The 18,673-nt window shown below is 39.8% G+C and overlaps 3 protein-coding genes across 3 annotated transcripts; 2 read left to right on the top strand and 1 right to left on the bottom strand.

Moving 5' to 3' along the window:
• The first annotated feature begins 1,801 nt into the window (after positions 1-1,801).
• Positions 1,802-2,907, top strand: LOC137866530 (forkhead box protein I3-A-like). The gene is made up of 3 exons (XM_068702509.1): positions 1,802-1,957; positions 2,061-2,159; positions 2,263-2,907. The coding sequence occupies exons 1-3, from the start codon at positions 1,802-1,804 to the stop codon at positions 2,905-2,907; spliced, it is 900 nt and encodes a 299-aa protein (XP_068558610.1).
• Positions 2,908-4,301: 1,394 nt separating this feature from the next.
• On the bottom strand, positions 4,302-5,407 carry LOC137866529 (forkhead box protein I3-A-like). The gene is made up of 3 exons (XM_068702508.1): positions 5,252-5,407; positions 5,050-5,148; positions 4,302-4,946 (listed from the first exon to the last, which is right to left on the bottom strand). The coding sequence occupies exons 1-3, from the start codon at positions 5,405-5,407 to the stop codon at positions 4,302-4,304; spliced, it is 900 nt and encodes a 299-aa protein (XP_068558609.1).
• Positions 5,408-7,786: 2,379 nt separating this feature from the next.
• On the top strand, positions 7,787-9,876 carry LOC137866566 (forkhead box protein I3-A-like). The gene is made up of 4 exons (XM_068702555.1): positions 7,787-7,878; positions 8,566-8,721; positions 8,825-8,923; positions 9,027-9,876. The coding sequence occupies exons 2-4, from the start codon at positions 8,566-8,568 to the stop codon at positions 9,669-9,671; spliced, it is 900 nt and encodes a 299-aa protein (XP_068558656.1). The 5' UTR covers positions 7,787-7,878; the 3' UTR covers positions 9,672-9,876.
• The last annotated feature ends 8,797 nt before the right edge of the window (positions 9,877-18,673 follow it).

Below are 18,673 nucleotides of genomic sequence, written 5' to 3'. Positions count from 1 at the left end.
TATAGTCTGCCCTCTGTCTTCTGTCCTTACATGTGATTGTTTGATAGACAGGCCTGTGTTTTTAAGCTTTTACAAGTATGAAGGGGAAACTAATGTTTACATGCATTCAAGTATTTCTTATTACGCCAAGTTAAAATGGTTGCCACTCAACTTAAAGTCACTATCCTCTCAATCAAATATTAGCAGCCTGAAGGTATTTGGTGTGTTTAATGGATGGAGAGCATTTTAAAGCACTTCAAATACTGTCTCTAAGGGGCGGGCCCAAAGCTTTTCCAAGCTCTAAAGGAGCTTTCACATTTATTCAAGGTAAAATATCAGGTGGGCAATTACAATAATATACCCAGACATTGTATGAACTTGCATGTTTGATATTTAGCCGACACTAATATAAGTGAAGATGAAATTTAATATTCAGATTGCTACAACTCGAGACGGTGAGGAGCAAGAGTCATGGCTACACAGCTTCAACAATATTATCAGTGTTTGTATAAGAGTTGAGACGTGAAGAAAAAGTTTGAAGTGGTTTATGAGAGCAACTCAATGTTCATTTCACACTATAGTGGAAGTTGTGACTTGACTGAGAGCATCACTTATTGCAATAGCAAGAAGAGCTTTCTTTTGAGTGAAGGGATATTTTTTGCCCTAACATTTTTAATGTACTACTGTATACTCCGGTATATTATATATAAAATAGTGTTTCAGTTACATGTCCCAGTTAAAAGAATAATTATTCCATGTCCTTAAAAAGGTTTAACACAAAAACACACAAAAAGATCGGTTAAAGTGCAGATTCTCACAGCTTCTTTGCAAGGGATCCATCATTGCAGGCCTTTAAGGTGAATTAGGCATTAAAGGCGAGAAAGTGTGTACTCCATGTTAATGAGGTCTTTTCATGGGTGAACGAGGTCTGCATTCTCAGGTAGGGTTGTGTGCATGATAATAGATAGTGTCCAATGTGTCTCCCGGATGTTCAATAGTTTTGTGAGTGTAACTGTTTGTATTTGAGTCATATATCTAAAGATTTAAATGACACATAGTGGGCCAACCTTCACACCAGCAGAATTCAATAAATTATAACAGCCTTAACTCCATGGATGTTCATTGCATGAAATAGGAACAGAGAAGAATATTTCTTAGAGAACTATTTTCTCTCTTTACTCATGTAATAAGTCATATTAGTTTGAATGTACTGAAATAATACTAAATAATTGTGCTAATATCAGTAAAGTGGGTGGAACTTATACACAAATCAAATTCTTTAGATAATTAAATTGGCCTCCAAAAAAGTAGACATTTTATTTGCATAGTTAAAGAACTTTGGTCAGTGGTCCGCTGGTCCTGCCCCAATATTTACACCTCATTAAAGTAACAAAAGGTCCCCATTAAGCTGCAGAGCACACGGGTAAATTACACCTTTTTGCACCAATTCAATGTTTTCTGTTTGAAGAAACTGCAAGACAATGTATGACTTATTTCTAAATAGATTGTAAGATAAACTTACATTAACTTTGTGTTATTTAATTGTTTAGGGAGTAGTTGATATTGTGAACAAAGTACATGCTGATGAACGTAAAAAAATATACTTTTTTTGTGATCACTGGCTCCACCTCCAGCAGTAACGGCTCATCTACTTATCAAAAGGTCCTCATTAAGCTGCAGTGCACACCCTCTAATGTCTTATTGTCCTAACAGGACTTATATCCAGACCTGACCACTTCAGGTCCACTAGTGCTCTCACTGAGGTTGTGATCACACTACTCTGTGTGTGGGACCTGACTCCTCTGATTCTCCAACAAACAAGATGCCGAAAAGGACGAAGAAGTTTGGAGCTCAGCTGCCTCTCTTTGCTCCAGCCAGCAGCTCTCAGGGAGATCTGTTCAGGAAGAGCACCACCTCCCTGGCTAAGATCGCTGTCATCCTCCAAGGCGCTCCAGGCAAGATGCTCACTTTTAGTCAGGTAAGAAAGAGTCTAGATATTTTACAATGAATGTTCAAGAATACTGTGGTATGAAACACAGATTGTCATTCCAAAAACTTAATTTCCACCTGATGTTTTTTAGTTGATGGACAGACTGACACCATTAGTCTCTGAAGACAAAAGAAAGTCTGTTGAGAACAACATCAGAGTTTGTTTATCAACCAACAAATGTTTTGTCAAGGTAAGCTTTCATTCCCAAACTGTTGATATTTCAAATTAACATTTTAATTATTTTATTAAACAGCTTACCCTCTGTCTCTATAACCCTGTTCTGTATATTTCAGATTCCAGTGCTTCCTGATTCACTGGACAGTAAGAGAAACTACTGGAAACTGGACCCCAGTCAGATCACAGCAAAGATGGTGCGACGTCACTTCAAAGGAATCCTGCAGCTCTTCCCTGAGTTGGCCTCCAAAGTGGAAACGGAGAACCCGAGCAGATCATCAGAGCACTGCTCACCTCTCCACTCTCCTGAACCTGCAGCCTGCAGAGATGTTCAGCTCAGATGTGAGGTGAAGTTCAGCAGTCCTTTCTCCATTGAATCCCTCCTGAAGAGAGACAGTCCCTCTGCTCAGGCCTCCAGAGCTTCTCCTCTGTCCACTGTGCCGATCAGAGTGGAGCAGCAGCCTCCGTCCACACACAGACGAGTTGGGACAAAGAGGAGCTTCAGATGGGACTCTGAGGAGCCTCTCCTCCTTCAAGCTTCAGCTGGAAGTTCCCCCATCTGCTCAACAGGGGGCAGCACACACCACGGACTCACTGCTAATGGAGCTGCTCAGCCCATCAACAGGGTGAATGTGTGCACTCAGTCCTCATTCCCTGTCTACACAAGAGCCAGGGCTGCTCCTTATTTCACCGGCACACAAAGCCGTTACATCACTTACTCTGTACCCACATTTACCCATGATGCTCTCTGTTTCTGGCTGTAAAGTGTTTGGTACCTGACGTACCAGCTTTCTGCAGCACTGTGTTGTTTTATAAAATGTTTTATAATAAAAAAGTAAATTGAATTGAAGCTGTTTGTTGTTTTCAATAAGATTAGTAATATTAGTCATCAAGAGGATTAGGCCTTGTTAACAGCACACATTTTAACTTGTCATAGTGGAAAAGCACAGTAGTTACTAATAACATTAACGATGGCTCTGTTCTATTCAAGTGCTCCAGTAACAGTGAGACTGTGACAGTGAGTCAGTGAGTCAGCATGCACAGTAAACTGTCACGAAGGTCCTAAAACATAAATTAAATATTATTTTGACAGACTTGGGGCTTCTGTTCTGAAACGACACACATCTGTTGTCTTCACCACAGCCTGTGACTGTTTGGTCAATTTGTCTTTAGAGAATAAAGAAGCAAAAAGAAAATAAGAACCATCTCTCACAAACCGATCACAAGCTGTTTTATGTAAAACTTTCATCTGTTAAGTATCCAGTACTTATAGTGGTCAGATAACTGTAGTTGTGTCCAATATTTCCCTCTGAGATGGAGTGGAGTATATGTATGAAGTAGTTCAAAATAGTTTTCAAGCCCTGTATTTGAGTACATGAATCCACTCAACACAATGTCATACATGTTTACTGTGTGTCTGGTCACCCCACTGAATAACACAGTGGAGCTCTGATGAGGTGAAAATCACTCAAATGTTGCCATAAGCTTTCAATTTAAAAGCAGCATCGTTCTTGTCGGAATCACCCACATTCAAGTGTTTTTCACCTTATTACAGTTGATGTCTCTGATGGTAATTTCTCTGTGGAGGGACAAACTGGTTTTGTATCCACTAAATATGTATTACGTTTCCTTAAAACCAAAAATTACCTGGAATGTAGTGCAAACATTTCCACTTTGACACTCTGTTCAGTCTAAAATGCTTGCTTTGGCCTGCTGAATGTGTATAGTTTTGGACACAAATAAAGGCAAAATACTTGCTATAGTGTTCTTTTGTGTTGTATTAAATGTACAACATTTTTAGATTTAACTTATTCAGCCTTTAAAATTCTGCAAATGTGACCAGTGATAAAAACCTGCTGCCAAGTACACTGGACGGTTGCTAGATAATACAATTGTTTAGATTTTTCCACCAAGAATTCATAATATTTTTTACACCCGTTGAAGACAATGAACATTTTCACCTGTGACTGCATTTTATTGTTGTTTTCCTTGGCAGTGAATGATTCATTGGCGTCTCTTAGTGTTTTAATTAAGTTTTGGTTTGTTTGCATGCTATGTTGCACACCTACTGGGGAAAAAACAACAACACAAAAATCTTTTTTTTACATTTTATTTAAAAAAGTGCTGCAGAAAGCTGGTATGTCAGGTACCAAACACTTTACAGCCAGAAACAGAGAGCATCATGGGTAAATGTGGGTACAGAGTAAGTGATGTAACGGCTTTGTGTGCTGGTGAAATAAGGAGCAGCCCTGGCTCTTGTGTAGACAGGGAATGAGGACTGAGTGCACACATTCACCCTGTTGATGGGCTGAGCAGCTCCATTAGCAGTGAGTCCGTGGTGTGTGCTGCCCCCTGTTGAGCAGATGGGGGAACTTCCAGCTGAAGCTTGAAGGAGGAGAGGCTCCTCAGAGTCCCATCTGAAGCTCCTCTTTGTCCCAACTCGTCTGTGTGTGGACGGAGGCTGCTGCTCCACTCTGACCGGCACAGTGGACAGAGGAGAAGCTCTGGAGGCCTGAGCAGAGGGACTGTCTCTCTTCAGGAGGGATTCAATGGAGAAAGGACTGCTGAACTTCACCTCACATCTGAGCTGAACATCTCTGCAGGCTGCAGGTTCAGGAGAGTGGAGAGGTGAGCAGTGCTCTGATGGTCTGCTCGGGTTCTCCGTTTCCACTTTGGAGGCCAACTCAGGGAAGAGCTGCAGGATTCCTTTGAAGTGACGTCGCACCATCTTTGCTGTGATCTGACTGGGGTCCAGTTTCCAGTAGTTTCTCTTACTGTCCAGTGAATCAGGAAGCACTGGAATCTGAAATATACAGAACAGGGTTATAGAGACAGAGGGTAAGCTGTTTAATAAAATAATTAAAATGTTAATTTGAAATATCAACAGTTTGGGAATGAAAGCTTACCTTGACAAAACATTTGTTGGTTGATAAACAAACTCTGATGTTGTTCTCAACAGACTTTCTTTTGTCTTCAGAGACTAATGGTGTCAGTCTGTCCATCAACTAAAAAACATCAGGTGGAAATTAAGTTTTTGGAATGACAATCTGTGTTTCATACCACAGTATTCTTGAACATTCATTGTAAAATATCTAGACTCTTTCTTACCTGACTAAAAGTGAGCATCTTGCCTGGAGCGCCTTGGAGGATGACAGCGATCTTAGCCAGGGAGGTGGTGCTCTTCCTGAACAGATCTCCCTGAGAGCTGCTGGCTGGAGCAAAGAGAGGCAGCTGAGCTCCAAACTTCTTCGTCCTTTTCGGCATCTTGTTTGTTGGAGAATCAGAGGAGTCAGGTCCCACACACAGAGTAGTGTGATCACAACCTCAGTGAGAGCACTAGTGGACCTGAAGTGGTCAGGTCTGGATATAAGTCCTGTTAGGACAATAAGACATTAGAGGGTGTGCACTGCAGCTTAATGAGGACCTTTTGATAAGTAGATGAGCCGTTACTGCTGGAGGTGGAGCCAGTGATCACAAAAAAAGTATATTTTTTTACGTTCATCAGCATGTACTTTGTTCACAATATCAACTACTCCCTAAACAATTAAATAACACAAAGTTAATGTAAGTTTATCTTACAATCTATTTAGAAATAAGTCATACATTGTCTTGCAGTTTCTTCAAACAGAAAACATTGAATTGGTGTAAAATAGGTGTAATATACTGATATTCAAACCAGCGTCACATCAAGGTGCTGATCTGTTTTTGATTCAGTCCATTACAGTGTCCCGGTCAGTCAGGGCTGCACTCATCTTGAGGAGGTTGTTGCCAGTCGACTTGTTGTTTTTTCCTCTGTATTTGATGATGTTTTACTTCCTAGTTTTGGACCAATAGGCTTGCTCAATGATAGATACCCACTGTCCCACTCTTCTGATTACTGTAACACAGTAAAGGTTTGTGCAAGCTGATGCTGACAATGACCCTGATGAGGACCTTTGTTGGTCATTTTAAATACATTTTGCCATGTACAATAAAGGCATTTTAACTTTGCACAAACCTTACAGTGTGCATTGGATAATTCCACCCATGCATTGAATCCTTCATTAATAATATTAATTAAGCACAGTACCCATGAAGCATTGAGAAAGATCCAGCAGCGCTTCTGCTCCATTGTCTTCTCCATAAAGATAGATTTTAAAGTAGATTTTTAAAGATGTAATGCACTCCAAGAATTTGCCAAGAAAACACTTATATATTCCAAAATCGTGACAGTTTTTGAATAAGCTGGGGGTCCAATGAAGTTTAGACTGTAGGTGCTGGTTTTGGTCATTATTTATTGGCTTTTTACACAGTCTAATATTGCTATTTTTACTAAACAAAAAAACTCCACTACAATCATCAAACGCTTTATTTCATAGACCAAGCTTTTTGTTTATCAAGCAACATTTTGTCTTTCTCTAATGTTGTGTACAGAGATGATTGAAAGAACACACATTTAGTGGATTAAACTACTGTGCCCCTTCACAAATAAGTACATTACTCTCACAGACAAAGGCTGTAATAAGTACTGGAATGTAACAGTTTAATGGCTGAATACATCAAACGTGATGGTTGTGAGTGGGATGGAAGTCTTTGGTGCACATTCCAGTGGTTTGCACCTCATCTGTGCTTCATTCACATTCAGTTTGACTGACCGAACAACAACTGGAGTTTTTCCACAAACACACAGTAAACATCTTTTAAAGTACACAGTGTGAGTTTTCAGTTTCAAGATAACAATGCAATCCGTTCATTTTTACACTAAATTGATTTAAAAGTAATTGTTCACTGCGCTTATATTAGACATACACTATATTTGCCAACATAAAATGATGATCTGTATTGATAAAAAAAAACCACTGACTTTATTGCTCTAGAAATAAAATGTCCCTGGCTAAAGAAAATACAGTTTACTAGATGAATAAATTAATCTTAAAACAAACTGAATAATCAGAATCAAGCTGGGAAGTAAATATAGCATCTCTTCTCTCTATAAGGCCTCTCACTGGTCCCCTGGGGGCCACACTGCAGCCATTCCTATCCGCCAGTCACCACTCATATGCTTCATATTCAATAAACACTTTCTTTACATCTCATTTGATGGTGTGGGCCTCGCCTGTGAATTACCCGTGCAATCTGGGTCAGTCAATGTCTATTATCATTCCTGAAGTAGTGGTTACATTTTCATTCATCAGTAAAACCTGGAACTCGCTAAAATCTGGACTGGTCCAGGTTCAGTATTGTAACCCAGACCCCAGAGCAGCTGAGTAACACAGTTTCAATCAAAGACAAGAGAAATCAGGTGGTCTTGTAATTGGTCAAAATGGAAACCTGCAGACTCAGCCCTCCATTAGAGCCCACCTCTAAACTTGTTTTTAGACCTTTCAGCTCAGCTAATGTGTTGATACATCTGAATGGGGATCACTGATGTAAATTACCTGTGTCATTATGTGGGAAGCAGTGATGAGGGATGTGCAAACTGCTGGAATGTGATTAGATTGCTCATTGGAATGTCGGTGTCACTCAGCTGTGTGTTGTGGATTATCAGTCTTTGAAAAGCTGAACAAACTCACCTTTATGTTGTCTCTTATAGCAATTTAAGACCAAATGTGAGAGGGAACCTTGTAGTTTCAAGTTTATGTTCTAATTACTGATGTTAAAAAGGCCACAGCGTTGCAGATACAGAACACACCTGCAGATAGTTGAGAATCAATCAGCTGGAGTTTGCCTGTTGCTCCACTGAAAACAACGTCAATGTGAGTGCTGCACATCTTACCAAAACCATTAGTGTGAGTTCACGTTTAAATTATTCAAATGTGAACTACTACAATACCATCTAAAGCTGAGAAGTTATTCAATGTCAATCATTTTAAATGTGTTTTTAGAATTTGTTTAGATAATGTCTTTAAAAGTTGACAATACTGTATATTTGTCATAGATTTAAAGTGGCTTTGATTGTTCCTTCATTTCCTCATTGCTTTGGACAAAACATATTAATATATTAAATGTATATTTTAGTATATGATCTCCTAATAGATACAAGTTTCAAATAGTGTGTATGCAATGTTAGACTTCTATTACCTTATTTGAAGTTTAGATATAGAGTCTGACAATTTAACTGCTAATGGGGGAAGAGGCAGCTCAGGCTCTCAGAACACACATACATGCTGATGGTCTTTTGGAAATGGATGTTACTGTGATCACTGGCTCCACCTCCAGCAGTAACGGCTCATCTACTTATCAAAAGGTCTTCATTAACCTGCAGTGCACACCCTTTAATATTTTATTGTTGGAGACAAACATTATGTCCTGTGTTTTTTGATTCTCATGACTTACTGTATATCCAGACCTGACCACTTCAGGTCCACTAGTGCTCTCACTGAGGTTGTGATCACACTACTCTGTGTGTGGGACCTGACTCCTCTGATTCTCCAACAAACAAGATGCCGAAAAGGACGAAGAAGTTTGGAGCTCAGCTGCCTCTCTTTGCTCCAGCCAGCAGCTCTCAGGGAGATCTGTTCAGGAAGAGCACCACCTCCCTGGCTAAGATCGCTGTCATCCTCCAAGGCGCTCCAGGCAAGATGCTCTCTTTTAGTCAGGTAAGAAAGAGTCTAGATATTTTACAATGAATGTTCAAGAATACTGTGGTATGAAACACAGATTGTCATTCCAAAAACTCAATTTCCACCTGATGTTTTTTAGTTGATGGACAGACTGACACCATTAGCCTCTGAAGACAAAAGAAAATTTGTTGAGAACAGGATCAAAGTTTGTTTATCAACCAACAAATGTTTTGTCAAGGTAAGCTTTCATTCCCAAACTGTTGATATTTCAAATTAACATTTTAATTATTTTATTAAACAGCTTACCCTCTGTCTCTATAACCCTGTTCTGTATATTTCAGATTCCAGTGCTTCCTGATTCACTGGACAGTAAGAGAAACTACTGGAAACTGGACCCCAGTCAGATCACAGCAAAGATGGTGCGACGTCACTTCAAAGGAATCCTGCAGCTCTTCCCTGAGTTGGCCTCCAAAGTGGAAACGGAGAACCCGAGCAGATCATCAGAGCACTGCTCACCTCTCCACTCTCCTGAACCTGCAGCCTGCAGAGATGTTCAGCTCAGATGTGAGGTGAAGTTCAGCAGTCCTTTCTCCATTGAATCCCTCCTGAAGAGAGACAGTCCCTCTGCTCAGGCCTCCAGAGCTTCTCCTCTGTCCACTGTGCCGGTCAGAGTGGAGCAGCAGCCTCCGTCCACACACAGACGAGTTGGGACAAAGAGGAGCTTCAGATGGGACTCTGAGGAGCCTCTCCTCCTTCAAGCTTCAGCTGGAAGTTCCCCCATCTGCTCAACAGGGGGCAGCACACACCACGGACTCACTGCTAATGGAGCTGCTCAGCCCATCAACAGGGTGAATGTGTGCACTCAGTCCTCATTCCCTGTCTACACAAGAGCCAGGGCTTCTCCTTATTTCACCAGCACACAAAGCCGTTACATCACTTACTCTGTACCCACATTTACCCATGATGCTCTCCGGTTCCGTATGTAAAACTAATCTTTCTATTTCTGAGTTGCACTTTTTATGTTATACATTTTTGAGTGGGCCGTACACTCAAAAACACAGGCACACTTTTAAATCACACAAGGCCCATGAATGGTCTCATGTGTGTTTCTTTGTGTGGTATGTTTCTTTTATTTGTGGCTGTATTTTGTTGGTAGAAATCACCCGAAGCTCTACTTGATAAGCTATGTGTATTATGGCTTCTGGGTTATTTTGTACATTTTTTTTTTTTTGTACATTGTTTCTTTGGGTTTTTGACGTTATCTGACCAAATGAGGGCGGCATAGTATTTTGAAGTTTATCTTGAAACGCACACCCTTGTATCAAACGGATGATTAAAGTTTTTTTTCTCCTGCATCCTGGTGAGCATATTAGGTTATTTAAAATTATACTTATGTATTCCTCCTAAACTCACCTGAAAGTTTACGTCATGTCATGTTTAGGGTGTTAATAGACTATACTAAAAACTACAAACCATGCAAATGGGTGAAGTTGTTTAATTTGAACTTCAAACCCTGATTCCTGCAGCTGCAGTCTCTATTTAATCCTTGACATTATACCGAGTTGACTGACCACCGTGGCAAGGTTGAGGTGAGCAAATATGTAATGGATGAAAGCTATTTGCTTTTCTATTTGCAGTGCATCTGCGCTGCAATGTACATCATCTGAACCATAACCTACTTCGTCCGTCTGAACTTCCTTTACAATTCACATTGAGAATTCCTACACTACTATAGGAGGTAGAAGTTGCATGATGATTAATTGGAAGTTTGTGAAGGCAAGCAGAATTTTAAGCCGTATAGGATTGTCCTGATATAAATGCCCAGAGTCAGAGTTGATTAAGAATTCCAAAGCTATGTATATAAATGTGTTTGCACTGTGACTCTTTATATACTGTGTTGACCCTTTTTCAAATGATAGAATGGGAGGCCATTTTCCATCACATCTTTGTCAGGTCAGTGGGAAGTCATGAACACAGGCAAGACAGGTATTCATTTAGGACCCACTCAGTCAACATTTAAACTTCACAAACAGGCTTGGTAGCAAGAGGTATGGAAGACTGTGAATAGTGGGATTACCTGAGCTGTTTAAAGCCAGAAACACAAGAAGAAAACTAACTGATGAATATACCGAGTCGCTGTACATTTAATAATTATGTTGTCCAGCACATCAGACACAAGTTCACATAACATTTTGTTACATTTTTTTCTTATTCCAGGAGTAGAAATCAAACAAATACATTTTAGGTTGGTAGTCTGAGGCTAAACTTTGATGGATTTAAACTATAAACCCCCACAATCTATTTTTTTCAAGATGATAAATGGCACCAACTCTCCACCATTTTGAATCTCGTCGCCACAACACATTGGTGGTAAAAAGGCCTCATATGGTGTGCTTCCAAATTTGAAATGCGAAGTGTCTCTGTGTTCGACTTATGAAGCAAATAACTCAAAAGATCTTAGGTCAAGTTTAGATGTTAATTTTTATTAATTTCATCTCCTTACTTGTCAGCCTTCAGGTCCATCATGAGGGGGGGGGGGGCTTGGTAGAGGGCAAGGAAGAGGAGTTGGGTGAGCTCAGCATTTGGCGTTGTGTGCCCAACTATCCCCCTGTGGGATTACTGGTGGACGACCTAGATTGCAACGCAACCTTCCTGCCCTCCGTTTCCCCCCCCCCCCCCTCCCTCCGCTGAGTGGTCAACAGAGATTACACTCAGGGAGTAGAGTCTAGCAGTCAGATGGAGCGGCTGAGCATGTGATTGATGAGTGACACACTCAGGGACAGGAGACAAAAAAACACTTTTTTCCTTTTCTTCGCTGCTTCTCATATTCCTCTACTTTATTCCTCGTGCTTTTGTGTCATTTACATATTGCCATTAATTCTCCAGGGAAGCCTCATAGGCTATTTTATTAAGTCCTATTCTGGTGTGAAAAGGGCTTAGGCAGGCACCGAAACTGCCTTGTTTTGAATGAAATAAGTCCCAGATTTAACTTAGAAGTTTTGAGAAAATGATACCAGGAAATTGAGCTGACAATATTTCCATTACTCGCACAATCAGAGACACTGGAGCTTGTCTGTCTGTCTACTGTTAAGGATTAATGTCAGTTGCTGCTTTATGTTTACTGGCTGAGTAAACTGGTTCAAGAACATTAATCCCCCTAAATGCTGCATTGTGCAGTTGATCTCTCTGTATTTTCTATACAGGCCATTATCGCTCTGGATGTCTCCGATTTCCTGACCTCACCCTGTGTACGAGGGTCTCTGTATGTATGTCTGTTTTTATGTTATACTGTTTGTAAATTAGTCTCACAAATCCTTGACCCAAAGTTTAACCTTATTAGACCCTTAGTTAGACCTCATCCCTGAACCAAAATATGCCTTTCCTCTCCTTTCAAATAAGGTTTGACCATATTGTGTACTATTCCATTGCATGAACGTGTGTGTGTGTGTGTGTGTGTGTGTGTGTGTGTGTGTGTGTGTGTGTGTGTGTGTGTAGGTTTCAGACTAATCTCTAGACAGTCCTTCTGCAGCTTGTTTACATGTAGAACGGGAGACACCATAGGGACCTGCTTCACTGAGGACAAATGCACTAATATTAGCTCTCAAACTTCCATTTCCTCCCATTTGACAGTGGAGTTTCTAGAGTAATGAAAAAAAAATACTGTCATTATTACTGAATGTTTCGTACTTTGTACTATTGTAGCAGATACTTAATAAAAATAAAAATAAACTAGAGTAATTTAATATATATAATACATAGTTGCCTGATGAATGTACTGGAGTAAAATAATATTTTCTTCTGAATTGTGGAGTAGAAGTGTAAATTAACACATAATTAAGATATATTAAGAAGTACCTACAATTTGTTGGCTACTTCTAACATGTTAGCTACTTTACCATGAGAAATACAAATACCATAAAATATGTTCAATGTAAAACCAGGTATCACTGAAATATCATACAGCTGGCTGCCTATAGGAGTAAACGTGCGTGTTGTTTTTTGTTGAAAGTACAGCAGATAATACAATCTCATTGTACTCCGTGTACTCATGTCGTAACGTCCTGACTAAGTACTGGAGGTGTCCTGAAGGAGTGGTACTCTGACGTCAGAGGATAAACAAGGACCAGTCGACATCCGTTCACAACAAACAACAATCGGGGCAGTCACGTCGCGCTCGTCTTCCTCGTCCCGGTCCCGCCCTGCACCGCCCACAGCAGCTGCTGTCATCCTGAAACTACCGTATCATCGTTGCAGCCTGTTCGTTCAGCCTGCGGGGCTGTGCGGCGTTCACGCACCGTGCATAAAATCTTTTGCGGATGACGCTGTTTTAGTTGTGGCTGTTGTTTTATTTTGAAAGTTGCACGAAACTACTTTGTCTATGCCATGAATAAAAATTAACATTTCATTGTGTTAAATGCATATCATTTTAAACTGAATCATGTAACAGTAGGATATGTTTTTATGTTTAGTATTATGATCTCTATTCCCTTCATTGTCCATTATATCTGGCCCATCAACGTTACTATTTTTTCCAATAGTGGAATTTAGCCTAAATACTTTTACTTATAAAAAGTACAACAGTAAAAAGCCTTTTAAGGATTTACCACTCAGGTCAACAGATACTCTCAGTGCCACAACATTACTGTTGTCCTGCCTGACCTGACAATACTTTTCATGTCATATGCTTCTGAATCACAAGTTCCTGTTACAGGCCTGTTGCATCACTGTGGTTGTCATGCCTGGTTGAACCTATAGAGGAGGGCCACATAAAGACCCTGGCATGGGTGTGTGTATTGAATAATGCAGGTAACATCCCATACTAATTATCCACCGGGGATCAATAGTATTTCTGATTCTAATTCTGTTAAAGGTTAGAGCGAGCAGATGTCAATAAACAGCACATATTAGTATTTTATTAAATGTAAATACTTCAGATGTACAGGATTCAGCTATAGTCAGTGAAATTGATTAACTTTGACCTTTGAACGCCTCACAATCTGTTCATCTTTTATTATGCCTTTGCAATGATAGTATATTATAGTATGACACTCCCACGACTCATTTATTTTACTAGTATTACTTTTAATACATTCACTTTTAATCATTAAAATGCTGGGCTTTGACTTATAATGGAGTATTTTAACAGTGTTTTTAGTTACTTTTTCTTTAGTGAAAATCATTCCTTCACCACTGTCCTTCTCCTACCTCATTCATTTTCACAGAAGCAGTATTTACAACAGTCCCTGAAGGCAACATTACACACAATGAATAGGCCCTTGTGGTGTTTACTGTACATGCTCTGTAAAGTTCTAGGGAGTTGATCTAAAACTGTTTCAAGTTCAGTTAAATTAATTTTTCAATCTACACACAATGATTCATTGGGAGTCTTTAAAACCTAATTATACTGTATACAATATTTAGTCTTATATCTTCATATAACAGAATTTTACATCACTGTAGTCTCCTTTACATTTACCAATCATAATTTACAACCCTATTCCCTTTACAGTACGTTTTATTAGTTTTATCCTCAAGTGGCTGGCAGTGACCTTTGATTTACAACAGTGATTGTAGGATTATATTATTTGCTTTTGAAGAGGGTATTGTTTGCTTATCCTCACTATAAGATTAATAAGGAATAATTAACAGCTAGGCTATCTGGGTCACCAACTAATTACCTATTAACAAGAACACAGACAGTGGAGTAGGCAATGCAATATCACAGAGCTCCAACTTTTCCCCAAAACAAATTTTGAAATAACACTGCAGTTTTCACCCTTTCGACCAGTGCAGCATGGTGTACTGAGTTAATCAACTGTTAGTCTTCATTGGCCGTGACTGAATCTGTAACTTTGAGGACACGCGGTCAGTCAAAACATCCTTCATACACACACACACACACACACACACACACACACACACACACACACACACACACACACACACGCAGTCATGCAATAGTCTCACCAGCCCCACCTGCCCTATATCACCCCTCAGATTTCCTTTCAAGAAGTAGTTACACATCTTGGGAAATACGTTAATATGTTTCCAAGTGTTTAAGTCCATAAGCCCTGTTTATTCCCACTGTGTGTGACTCCTTGGCCCTCCCTCCTTGTCAATTCATATTTCTATCAATGACCCCTCGTCCACAACATACCACCATTCCTTATATCTCTTTCATTGAACTCCCCCTCACCCTTACCTCATCAGTCCAAACAGCTGTGTCCACTGATTATATATAAACCCTGTTGTTCCACAATTCATCAACTAATTTTCCTGTGTGGAGGACGAGTAAAAACACAGTCCTCACTGCGACACAGCAGGGGCTCACAGTTTCCCCTCATATGTCAGAGGACACAGACCCCTTTAATATGTCCAGGAGCAGGCACGCGTTTACGTTTTTGCTTTCACTTTTAGGCTCAAATGATTCCAATCAACTTGATAGGAACCGAATCAAGCTGTAGGTTGAATACAAACACAAGTTCATATATCTGCAGATACATTTTAATCTAGCACGGTGCAGTCGTAGACCCACCAGCCAACGCCCTGTTATCCTGACCTCACATATTTTTCTCAGGAACCAAAACAGAGGCTTGTTAGGTGCAGCTACTACTTAAGTAAGCGATCCAACTTTCTTTATCCGCGCAGGCCGACCAGCTGCTGCTGGAATCTGTTGCTCCTGCCAAATGGAAATGCAGAAAAATAACTTTGAAAGTAGTCAGGATTCCTACATGCATGGAAAAATAGACAATATGTTACAGGCACAATGAAACAACATAATAAATTTGTTGACAGTGTAACCAAATTCAATTTTCATCTATAAGGGCTTTTATTACAGGGTGCACTGGCACACAGGGCCAGTGTTGTTAATGGCCTCAGGTGTTTCCACTCTGCCTGACGACCCTCTGCCACACCAACCTTCACACCTGCAAGGAAAGCAGCCAAACAACCAAGCAACAGGCAGACAGGGCAGAGAGGGTTGTCACACTCACTGGGAAGCACCAATGCCAAGTCAGTGCACAGCTACAGTAAAGTATTTACACATGGCACCAACTGAGAGTGCTGCTCTGGCTTTGTTTGAGTAATCAGTACTGTGCCTTGGCATGTTTACTGTGTCTAAAATTGGTGCTGGTCTTAAAGATATTAGAGCTATGAACAGTGACGGTAGCCATGGGAGGATCAGGTTAGCTCACTGTTTGTTTGTCTCCTCTTCTTATGAAACACAGAATACGCTCAGTCAGATGCATGCTGGTCATTCATACAACCACCATCCCCTGCATAGCAGGATGGTGACTATTCCACTTTATCCTCATGATTTCCTGGATTTTGGAGAAACATTAAAGGCAAATGTCAGATTGTCACTTGACTGCATTGTCGATGAATATTTGCACGTAATCAGTTAGACATTGTGAAAACACCAATGAACACCATTTAATTAATGACCAGTCTTGTGCCTTTGCTTCTTTTTTTCTTTTTTTTAGAACAGGCAGAAGGTTGTTCATGTCTTTTGAACAGTAATAATTACAGACTTGTTTGTCTCACTGCTTTGAGAATGTGTCAGCTGACTGTCCCTGTGGTAATGTGACCACAAACTGTCTTCAAAACAACAAGTCTGATTTCATTTCTTTATCATGGTTTACATTATACTACCTGCATTAGAAGAAAGTAGATATTTAGTGAAAGACCTAACCACATTTTGTTGGTGTCCGGTTAGTTTCACCTTTGCCCCCATGAGCTCACAGACCAAACAGACAATGTTAGTAAGGCTTTACTGTTTAATGATGACCGTTACACATCAGTAACCACAGCCTGGTTAGTCACTCAGTAACAACCTTATCAACATCAAGAGAAAACGGGACAGTCTTATCATAGCAGTTACTCCCCCTTATAAAGATAATCAATATTCAATATAGGCCAGGCTGGGGAAACGTCCCATCAGAACCGTGCAGGAGGTGACACCGCCAATGCTGGTAAAATCACTTTACAGCCCAATAAAAATCCACAGGGTTTGTTTGTATGGTGGCCTATTATATGGTGCAATAATTACATGCTGTATAAATGCATAAAATGCTTGGGTGCTGGCTGTAAAAAGATCTCTTTCTAAGATAGAAAACCACAACATGCAGCTGTGGTTTACAGTAATCATTATTTTTAGTTACGTCTGTTAGCTAAGCATAAATAAATTAGATGTGATAGAAAATGTGATGTATATTTGAATAATTTTCTAAAGAAAAAGTTTTACATTTTGGGACACATGCTTCTTTACTCTCTTGGCGAAGGTTAGATGAGAAGTTTTGTACTGGCTGTTAAATGTGAGGCTGAGGACTTTGTTTTTTTGTACATCTTAAACAAATGAGATACGACGTGTTAATAATGAGCTTCAAATATGCTGGTTGGTGGATTTTGTAACTTTAAGAGAGAGCCATGCTATCTGTTTCCCCCTGTTTACAGAAATAATGCTAAGCTAAGCTAACCGGCTTGTTAATCATACAGACATGAGAGTGGTGGCTGGCTACAAGAACACACAAACTGCATGTAATGATTTATCTGGACTCCACAGGTAGCTTTGGAAAGTTGAACTTTTCAACTTCTATGTTAATTTTACAAAAGGTTTGTAAAGATTTACCACTGAGGTCAACAGAGACTGTTGTCTTGTTTCTCACTGAAAATACAACGTGGGAGTACCTTTCTGCATTGATCACATGTTCTCATCACCTTACAAACCATTTACTACGTGACCTATCAAGACATTTAATGTCATGTGTGTCTGAATCATACGCTCCTGTTACAAGCCTGTTGTATCACTGTGGGTGTCATGACTGGTTTAATCTAGAGGAGGGCCACACAAAGACTCTGTGATGGGTGTGTGTATTGAATAAAGCTGAGGCGCAAGCAGATGTCAGGAAACAGCCCGTAATAGTATTTTTTTAAATGTAAATACTTTTGCTGTACAGGATTCAGCAGTAGTCGGTGGAATGGATGAGATTTGTACTTCAGAGCTTCATAATCTGTTTGTTTTTTATTATCTGCTCTGTTTGCCGTAAACATTGTGGTCATGAACTTAGAGATCAAACACACTTCAACTGGGTGACCCCTGACTGGGAGAGAGGAGATACTGAGGGCAGGAGACAGTTTCAGCTAGTGCTATCTCTGGATGTACAGTATGGGCCTAATAACAAGAGAAATAGACAGAAAACAAAAACAGAATCCCATTTGCTGTAATGTTACTTGAAGATTTCAATGTTCAAAAGTTATGCTTCTGTCATTCTGTTTACGGTACGACAGGCCTTACCACATCTATTGATTTTTTTTTCCTTTACATAACACCTATCTCCAAGAAATCACTGCATAATATTACTAAGAATATTAATAGCTTTATTTGCGTAGTTCTATTAGATCAATGAGAGGTTACACAACAATAAGGGCATTCAATCAATACAGAAATATAGGATTAAAATGGTAAAGAGAAGGAATGAAAAAGAATATAGTATTAAAACATAAAACATTTTATTTTAATTCAGACAAGTATTTTTTAACAGGACAGGAACTGCAGAGTATCATGTTTGAAGGAGTGAAGCTATGAGGACCTGAGGTACTCTGGCTTTATTGAATATGCCTTATAAAGGCTGCCATTTGCTCCCACAAACTGCAAACTGCTATCAGCCAGGTAAAAGTCCACTGGTTTTATCAGGTATTGAGACACTGTGACCCACATGCTGCACAAAATCTATCACAGTTGACAGCCAAATGCTATCTTCGTTTCACAATGATAGCTGGAAAGGAGCTGTAGGGTCAGACGCACAAACTCGTTGACACACACACACACACACACACAGATGTATGTAGTGTTTCTAGTAACGATCAGATATCTAAGACTGTCTCTGACTTCCATCCATTAGCATTGATCCCCATGTAGTGCAATGCACAAAGTGACTGAGCGTTAAATTAGCGTAGTGGTTATATTTATCTCCTCAAACGCGCCTATTGT

Source organism: Cebidichthys violaceus, unplaced genomic scaffold, assembly GCF_023349555.1.
Source record: "Cebidichthys violaceus isolate CVI_PGR_0920_01 unplaced genomic scaffold, fCebVio1.0.p SCAF_85, whole genome shotgun sequence".
Lineage (NCBI taxonomy): Eukaryota > Metazoa > Chordata > Actinopteri > Perciformes > Stichaeidae > Cebidichthys > Cebidichthys violaceus.
The sequence above is the reverse complement of the archived record's forward strand: the minus strand, read 5'-3'. Positions and strand labels throughout refer to the sequence as shown.